Consider the following 10002-nt stretch of genomic DNA (forward strand, 5'->3'; position numbering starts at 1 on the left):
AAAAAAATATTTTCCTTGGTTCTCAGGAGGATATAACGGCTTGGAAAAATTTGGCCTGATGCCAGACTTATTTGCCGACCCCTGCTCCATGATAATGGCTCCCCCTGCCTGTTTTCAACACATTTTATGACTGTACAACGTTTAAACCTAGATAATGGGTTCAATAACTTGATGTACTTGATTAAGTTAAATAAATATTGTAATATAATGAGAATAAAGTTTAAATTGGGTCAATTGTTATACATTTTGTTGACATTTTTAACTTATTAATTATTAAGTCACAAGTTTTATTCTATTAAAGATAAAAACAAATTGCTTTGGTTTTAATATAAATAGACAAATGACAAGTAATTGTTTGACATAAAATCAAAGGCAGCAAAAACATTTCAAAATATTTATTGTTTAACTCTAAACACAAACTTTGCAATAAATGTTCAAGTTGAAACAGCAGGGGTCGCTGTGGTTGTAGATTTCACGATACTTTTGAGGCGTAGAGGGATGTCTGATGGCATCACCAGTTGATCTCTAATCTGCCGAGAAAAAGAAACAGTAGTGCTTAGTTAGAGGTGCCCGAAGTAGAGGGGACAATGTGTCTTTTGATACTTGTTGAGCTTTTGGGCTATGTTGAGCTACCCTCGAGATTTAGCCAACATTAGCACAAATGTCAGTTTGGAGCAAGTTGTCTGAATGACTTTGCTCAAAAAAAAATGTGGTATTGTGTAATTAGCTCCGACATCAGTATTAAATGAAACTGTAAATTGAATATTATACCTACAGTGTAGTTTACAGCAGCAGGCATATCCCTGGACTCAGAAGACTAGGCATGTGTAGTGTGAGTGTAGACACACACTCACACTACTTCATACAGTCATGAATTTAGTGTGGTGTTATGCCCAACTGTATTGTGTCGACGAGCATAGTAGACAGCATAATGAGCCTGTAATTTATTTGTAATTGCGATGAGGAATGCAATGGGCCCTACTAAATGTAAAAAAATGCAATTTTTTAAAAGGAAGGAAGAGGGTTAGAAATGATCAAGGAAAGACAGAGCAGCATACCTCCTGACATAACATTAAAGGCAGTCAGGCAGGTGAAGTTGCAGTACAAATCAATCAGGAGTGGAGCGAAGGACTTTGACATAAATAAACAATTTGACAGGATTTCTAATAACATAAGAAGATACTGACCAGCTCTACGATGTTATCAATGATGTAGTCCTCAGACAGTGAAGACAGAGCGGAAACCTTCATCCTTACACCTAAGAAAACTAGAAACACAGTAACTCAACATTATAATGTAGGTCAGAACGGTGCTGAAACTGAGTAATACAGCTGTAGACAAGGTCTTCATTTTCAAGTCAGTGCCATTGTTCTCACTTAGCTCCTTCACTTGCCATTTAGCTATGAATGTAAAGTCCATTAATAGACAATTTAAGTGGATAGCATCACCATTTGTCATACTCACTTGGGATCGGGTATGAGTCTGCAAACAGAAGTGAATATAAAACAGAGATTATAAGTGAACTTCCAGGAAATCAAAAATCGTATTTATACATTATCAAAAAAAGATGTGTTGTACTCACTGTGTACAACATTCACAATCACACATCGTAGCTGCGATTGATACGTGATTGAACTGTAACAAATAATAGTAATAGTATAGTAGTATAATAGTAATAAATTAATATTATGTCACAAAATGTTTTTATATACAGTATTTGAAGACAGAAGGACTTTCTTGCTCAAGAAGGACATTTTTTTCACAGCGTGCACATGTAATTATCTATACATGCAATTCTTAACAAGGTATTTTTTACTTAGGGATGCTACTGTAGATTGACATTTTGGTAAACATGCGCACGTTTGATTTTCAACTCATTCCTAAAGATCAGATATCTGAGACTACAAAGAAGTATTGTTAAGAATTAATTTTTAAGGAAAAAGTAAAAATTAAAGCAAATGATGTTACTCCGCCAACTGATTATATTCCCTGATTACAAAAGTGACTGACTTGAAAAGTGCCTGGACAACAAAACAGATGGGGTGGCTTTCTCCAATTTGTATTTCAGACGGCATCCAACTCAGGATGAACTGTCCAGCTCCCAGTGTAGTCTGGTTTATATTGTACGGCCCGCTGAACAGCAGCTCAGAAATCCTTTAACAAACAGAAGAAAAGACTTGGCAAGTTGAATAAGCATTTTCAAAACCTACCTAACCCCAAATGTAGCAAACCTGTCAGATTGAAATTCTATTGCTGGAGAGTTTGCTCTCACCTGTCAGCTGACTCATCTTTCTTTTTAATGTTGTTTCATGGCAGCTGCTGGCTGATTTTTGATGAGTCACATGGGCTGCTGATTACTGTCTCTTTTTTTAGTTGCATTAAAGTCAACAAACCAGTATTAGCCTTTAAAACTCAAAGCCTGTGAAACTGAAAAAACATGGTGCAGTCTGCTTGTGCCTTTGTACAATGTACTGTTTTCTTTTGGCTTTGAATGCATACTGTTGTTTATGTTTACGCCTACTGTATAGGCGTAGACTGTATATCCTAATGGCACTATAAAGTTGGTTCTCTAAGATTCTTTGGCCACTTGAAAACCATAGCAAATGAAAACCAGGCGTGTGACTGATGTCTTAATGTGGATAAGTTTTTCTTATATAACCTGAGAATGTTCTGCAGGGAATCATTAACCTGTGGTATTTTAAGATCAAACTTCTTCTCAATTTATAAATATATTTGACTTACATGGAGATATTTGCTGTTGCATTGATACTGATTTCCAGGGTCTGATCAACAGGGGCGTACAGCAGAGCTCTGTTGTCTGGGGTTGGAGGTAGAAACTTGGGCAGATAGAGTTCCTCTGTGCAGAACGGCACCGCAGCGTCCACTGGACAATAGACAATATGAAAAGCAAACATTTCAGCCACACTGAAGTTTTCTGAGGATGACAATGTGAGTTTGTTCCCCCATCACTCTAATTTACTACATCTTTTTGTTTATGATAAAATTCCTCAAAACTAATGACATTTTCATCAGTGTTGAGTTTAGTGCCTGTTAGAAAATGTTAGGATGCAAAGCTGATATGTGAAACATAGATACCTCCTAAACATAAGCATATTAAACAAGAAAAATGTCATTGCAGTGTGAATATAATACTGTACACTGTGCATTTTGCTGCCATATAACTTTGATAATATACACGTTACAAAAACTGATTTGTTTACTTAAAATCAACATTCGGGGCAACTAAACAGTGACACGCTGACGAAACAAGGTCTTACCACTTAAAACAAACTGGACAGGTATTTTGCTTATAGCGTTGCTGGAAGTTATATTCGTCTGCATCCTATCAGTTTGAGTCAGTGTGATATTCTGAGTGGGAAAGTCCTCCATCACCAGCTGTACAGCGTACAGACCTTCATTACTGCTATTGGTGGGGCTGAATGACAAAGTACAGGACTGCAAGAGGACAAAAAGGGACAAGAGGTCAAAATAAGTATTTTTTTTTGTCAGACAATGAAATACAAGGCTGTGCATTTTAAAGGCTGTGTGTGTGTGTGTGTATATACAGATTTGTACAAGGTAGATATATTTGTCACAATACAACATGTTGTAAAGTGAAAGTGAGTTTTATTTAACTCCCATCTTCTACGTAGCAGACAATACAGTAACAAAAAGGTAATTATAAAAATGGTTAAGAGAAATAAACTATTCAATGGAAGATTGATAGCTTGGGGAAAAAAGCTGCTCCACAGTTTTTGAGCTTTCTTTACCAGCGTGGAGATGTGAGATGACCAAGTTCTCTGTGATGCTGATTCCCAGGAACCTGAAACTGTTCACCTGCTCCACCTCAGCTCCACTGATGCAGACAGGAATGTGTGTCTTTATTTCCTTTTTCCTAAAATCAACATTCAGCTCCTTGGTTTTGCTGACGTTGAGCAGTAACTTGTTCTCTAAGCACCACTCTTTGAGATTGTTGATTTCCTCCGGATATTAAGTGTCATCGTTGTTTGAAATCTGTCCGATGATGGTGGTGTCGTCCACAAACTTCACAAGAGATTTCTCTAAATGTTGGGGTATGCAGTCGTGGGTGTACAGCGTGAACAGGAGGGGGCTGAGCACACAGCCCAATATCCAGTTGCAGAGTGTTGTATTTAGACCCACACTGCTGAGTTTGCTGATCAGTTTCATGGGGGAGATTGTGTTGAATGTTGAGATGAAATCCACAAACAGCAAGTTCATCAGCTAAATGAATAAATGTAATGTGGTCTCACACATGATGGGGAAGCTCCTACTTTTGTAGCCTGTGATGTTTTTGATGGCCTGCCACATATCTTTGGTGCTGTTGGTGTTGAGGTCTCCCTCCAGTCTCTGCTGATGTCTCTGCCTTTGCCTCCTTGATGCCAGCTTTCAGTCTCGCTCTGATGGTGCTGTAAGCTTCTTAATCACCCGACCGAAAAACAGCTTTTTTGGCCCTGGATGGAGCGCTCACTTCTCAATTCATCCACACCTTCTGATTAGAAAATTATTTTGTTGTCTTAGTAATCACCACCAGTGGTGTCGGAGTGTTTAGTCCACCCTGCACTAGGATTCATCTGTAAACAGTCTCATCAAGCAGAGTGTCGGCTGATGCTGGAGCATCAACCTGCCTTGTGACAGTCATGTCTATCCCAAATAAAAGGGAAATCAAGGTACCCAAAAAGAAATGAAAGAAAGCCAAGTGCTGGAGACACATGGAGAAAGCATTTGTTTAAAATGTTTTAAAATAGCTTGCACTAAGAAATGTTAACTAACAAATAAAATGCTTTGAGAAAGGTTTATTTGCACAATATTGTAATTTAAATATAAAAGAGACTAATGTGCATTGTCCAAAAAAAGTAACTTAAGCTAAAACAAACTGATTACTACATTATCTATGTATATTTATGAATATTTGTTTTGTTTCCCGTTATATAAATAAATTTCAATTCTTAAAAGTTTTTATTGCTCCAATTTCCTGGGGGAGGACCCCCAGACTGCTTATTTATTCCAGCATTTCATATTTCTGCAAAATAGTGTTAAAAAATTTCTTGTCTTGTTCTCATGCATCATCACGTTTCGTGTATCATCATGACCCTAATCTGAGCCCATATATCCCCACCCCTTCTCAGTGGTAAGAACGGCTCATTAGTGACTACCCTAATCTCCACCACAGTTTAATTTGTACAGTTGTTAGCTCAATTATTTGTCAACATTTTCTCAAAAGATGCGTGAGAGACAGGGACCAAGAGAGGAAGGGGGCCCACAGAGACTGCTCGTATGTAGGGCCCAGAATTTTATGCTACGCCCCTGATCACCACTTTTTAAAAAAATATATAAATTGTTATTGAAAATGTCAGCATATACATTAACATATAAAGGTTTTTATTATTCATTCATCACATTGATCCGTTGATCACCACATCATCGACACATTTGCTGATGTATGATGTCATTGACGATGTATATTCCTCAAGGTTGATGTGTCTCTCCTGGGTTGTGGCCTCTCTGAACACACTCCAATCCGTGCTCCCGAAACAGTCCTGTAGAGCTGCTGTAGCCTCATCTGTCCACACTTTAACTGTTTTAATTGTTGCTTTGACCCTTTTAATCAGCTGGGTGTTAATGGGCTGAAGAAGCAAAGAAACATGTACTGATAGACCAAAATGGGGACGGGGGAGGGCTTTGTAGCTGCCAGGAATATTGGCGTAGATGTGGTCCAGCGCGTTTGTTCCTCTGGTGGGGATGTAGACATGCTGGTCGGAGTTAGGTAAAACAGTTCTGAGATCTGTTTGATTAAAATCACCAGCAGCGCTAAAAACACCATCAGGTTGTTTTGTCATGTGATTGCTGATGACCTCATACAGTTCCTGTAGTGCATTTTTTGAATTATAATTATATATAAAAACATATATAACATTATACAAACTATGTGTGGTCGCCTTTTTGTCACAAACGTTTTTAAGGAGTCTGATTGTAAAAAAATAATTTAAATAAACATTACTGTGGTCTTTGTTAACTCACTGTTGAGAGGTTGAGAACAGATGGCGGTGTGCAGTCGTAACACTCTGACAGTGTTGTGTTTCCGTATCTGCATTTAACTTCATCTCCATCAGGGTCAAACACCAACAGGTTGAAATCTCTCTGACAGTTTGAAGGAACTCTGAGAGAGAGAGAGGGAGAGAGAGACTGTGTTCGAAAACGGGCTGAACTGCTGTCTCAGGTGTCTAACAGGACAGCGAGGCATCGAGGGCTGTTCGAAACAGCTCGAACAAGCTCTTCTTGTCTCCTGAGATGCCTTCAAGCTGCCCCATTAACGGCCAGTTTTGAAGGCAGCATTGATGGTGACTTGATGCTGACTATTACCCATAAAGCAGCGTGGCTTTTATAAGTTTTTAAAAGTCTTTAGTAGTTTTCCCGCTTGATTTTTGAAAATCTAGAGAGAATTAAATACTGAACTATAATATTAGCCCATGACTGTAACCAACCAAGTTTGTTCAGTATGATTTCTGAGGTGTCTGTTTGGCTTTTCAATAACTAGTTAACTGATGCTAAGGCTAGCGTGTCTTCTGACACCCAGAAGAGACGCAAGACGGTGTGCTGACGTCACACATTGCTGTAAGTGCTGCCCTAGAATGCTGTTCGAAACTAATGTAAACAGAGCTTCCTTCACTTGAAAGTGATTCCTTCTGAGGCAGCTGTCTATTATGGTATCGAGGCAGCGAGGCAGCCAGATAGTGAACAGAACTCCTGAAGTTCAGTTGTTAAGAATGTTTATGGCTTGCTCCTAAACAAAACGCCTGTTTTTTGTCAAAAAGTTGGACGAATATCGACATTTTATGAGGAAAATGTAAAAGGAGTGACCACAATACGCCACAGTAGAGAAAGAGAGAGAAAAATCGCATCACCTTGGCAACGCATCCGATGATAGCGTCTATAAAACAAGTCCCAAATTAAACATTCAAGCAAATAGCTAACAAGCTAACACTGGACAGTGGTTACCTAGCGGTTGTCAGAAGAGACGCTAGCCTTAGCATCACTTAACTAGCTTTTGAAAAGGCAAATGGCTTAGAGATGCCTCAGAAATCATACTTAACAAACTTGGTTGGTTATAGTCATGGACTAATATCATAGTTCAGTGTATTTATACGAATTCGGCTTGTTTGTCCACTATCTTTACCAGTTGTCATAAGCTGCCACAGCTGCGCTGCTTTATGGGTAGGCAGCATCAATCGACACCATCGATGCTGGCTGTTATGGGGGCCATTTGAAGGCATCTTAAGAGACAGGAAGAGATCGTTCTGGCCGTTTGGAACAGTACTCGATGCCTTGCTGTCCTGTTAGACACCTTCTGAGACAGCTGTTTAAACCACTTTGAACACAGCCGATGTCTACACACTCTTAAACCGCTGAATATCCCGCAGCTATCAAAAGCAATACTGCAAAAGAAAATACCATAAAACTTTGATTAATAGCCCGGGCTTTTATTTGCTAAAATAACTGAATTGACCCTGCCTATATTTGGGACAGGCCTTTAATTCCTCTTTCACAAATTGAAATAGGTTACTATGAAACAGTTTATTCATTTAAAACAGAATATTACTTTCTTATAAAAATTATCCAATAATATCAAATACACGTGATTCATTTGATCTAGCTCCGACAGACGGCTTATGTGCTTTTATTTTGAAGGCAGTAACCTAACGAAAATAACAGCAGGGTGCAGGATGAGAGAAGTGTGGCAGAAGTTAGCAGACAGAGAGGTTTGGACTTCACATGACAGGATTCACAACTTGAATTCATTTATCTGAAAAGCTGTTTTAATTCTTTTGATTGGTGGAACCTTACAGACTAAAGGAATATAAATAATCAAGGAACGGACACGTTCGGCAAGCGCTTCAAAGGTAACGTGAGTCGGCACTTTTCATTTTCTTTTCATCTCTTGTACCATGCCGGTTACACCAGTAAATCTATTTGAATTAGACTTTGGGGTTTGTTGTTTCAGTTAAATGAACTAAACTATTGTATTGTGGAGAATCTAACCAATCTAACGATGTGTAGCATGTCCATCCTGACAGATTAATCATACGTTCAAACATTAATTTATAATTGTATTAACAATCTGAGGAGCTTAGAAGCAGCAAAAGCGGGCTGCCCTGCAGGGTTTAAGAGGTTTTATATATCCAAGTAGGGCCCAGGTAGGGACCAGCTGCGCAGTTGGTGGGATTTGAACATATTTTCTATTATCTTTTATACATAATGTTACATGTGTACAAAATAATATGAATACAACAACTGCATATAGTTGTGTTTTGTTTTGTTCTGATGGTCTGGCTTAGAGCTCATCCTGCATGTGGGATGAACTTGTCCCTTGCCCAGTGATTGTGAGCCCCCCTACCACTGGGTTACAAGTGATCATAACACAAATCAAAGCAAGAGTGGAAGTGTTCACCTGTAGTATTACAGGTAAGACTTGTTATTGCATTAATGACAACATCAATGATCCAAAAGGTAATTTAGGAGAAGACGCAACTTTAAGACATGTGATCCTGCTGACATTTCTATATGAAATTCAAAGGCCTTTCATCTGACCTTGTTGCTTAAAACAAGTACTATGTAAGGTTTATTAACGTATGTTACTGAAGGTACTAATGACAGATTGCAAAATGTGATGCCTAAATTGTTTATATACTTAAGTTGTATTTTTTACTAACAAAACAGTGAGGAGGCTTACCTCAAAACAGGCAGTATGGTGGTCTGGGGTGATCTGTTGGCCTGGTTGGTGTCTGACCGGTTCCTCAGCTCCACCAGAGTCAAAGCTCTCCATGCTATGATGCCATTTTTGATGTAATCTATCCAGGCACCACCATCTGACCTTCAGTAGGAAAGGCAGTTTTTACTGTTCTGCTGAGAACCTGCGTGTTCATATGTATTGTAGGTGTGCAGAGCTGACTTGCAAGATATTAACTCTTAATGTAAAGTGGTGTAAGTACATTTACTCAAGTACTGTACTTGAATTACATATTTGAGGTACTTGTACTTTCAAGTCTTTTGTTTTCATGCCACTTTATACTTCTATTCCACTACATCTCAGAGAAATATATTCTACTTTACTCCACTACATTTTTCTGACAGCTTACTAGTGGATAAAAAAGCAAATGTATACTTATAACTATAACTATAACCTATCTAACAGTGTACAAGTGCGCGGCTATTTTAACTATTCATGTAAAACATTTGATGTTTCCTTCTTCACAAATGTCAGGAGTTACCGCTTTACTTTTGAATTATTTTAATAATTTACATTTATTTTTAATAATATTGAGGTTTGGATTATTGGTTGAATAAAACCAGCTTTGTGAAGGTGCTGCTTTAGGTAATTGTGACAGCTTTTCTCATTATTTTCTGAATTTGTACAAACCAAATAATCAATCAATAGAAGCAGCAGATTAATCCATAATGAAAATAATAATTTGCTGCTGTCCGATTCAAAATGTTCAAAATGGGCTCCACCTCAACCAACTACAACAATAAAACATCTGAAGACTTCCTCCACCTTTTGGGAAAAGAAGATTTAGATTTTCTCACCATCCAGAAACTATTTGAAAATGACAGTGAAATAACATAATGTAATGTTTTGCATTGTCATAGTGCACTTACCACAACTGAAAAGGAGTGTTGATGGAAACTTGGCGAGTCATGATTCCCTCTGTCTGACACCACACCAATGTGCCGATCTCCTCATCGACCTTGTTTAACACTGCAGAACTCACATTTCCACAATTACCGCTGAAGCAGGTCCATGAGGTAATGTCTGCGCAAGCGTGCAAGTTCAACTTATAGTGAAGGTCCACCTGTAGTATTACAGTAAAGATGTGTGTTTTGTCATTAACGACAACATCCATGATCCAAACAGTAATTTAGGAGAAGATGTTTCTTTGATGACATGTATTTGCATTTGTCTGTGATCCTGCTGACACACAAGAC

General features: G+C 38.3%; 1 protein-coding gene across 1 annotated transcript; it reads right to left on the minus strand.

Moving 5' to 3' along the window:
• Positions 1–434: 434 nt before the first annotated feature.
• LOC123979873 lies at positions 435–9716 on the minus strand. The gene is made up of 10 exons (XM_046063981.1): positions 9676–9716; positions 8750–8890; positions 6040–6178; positions 3279–3456; positions 2743–2884; positions 2011–2154; positions 1583–1635; positions 1465–1482; positions 1188–1267; positions 435–530 (listed from the first exon to the last, which is right to left on the minus strand). Exons 1-10 carry the CDS (start codon positions 9714–9716, stop codon positions 435–437), a joined length of 1032 nt encoding a protein of 343 aa, XP_045919937.1.
• Positions 9717–10002: the final 286 nt, after the last annotated feature.

Source organism: Micropterus dolomieu, linkage group LG12 (assembly GCF_021292245.1).
Source record: "Micropterus dolomieu isolate WLL.071019.BEF.003 ecotype Adirondacks linkage group LG12, ASM2129224v1, whole genome shotgun sequence".
Taxonomy (NCBI): Eukaryota; Metazoa; Chordata; class Actinopteri; order Centrarchiformes; family Centrarchidae; genus Micropterus; species Micropterus dolomieu.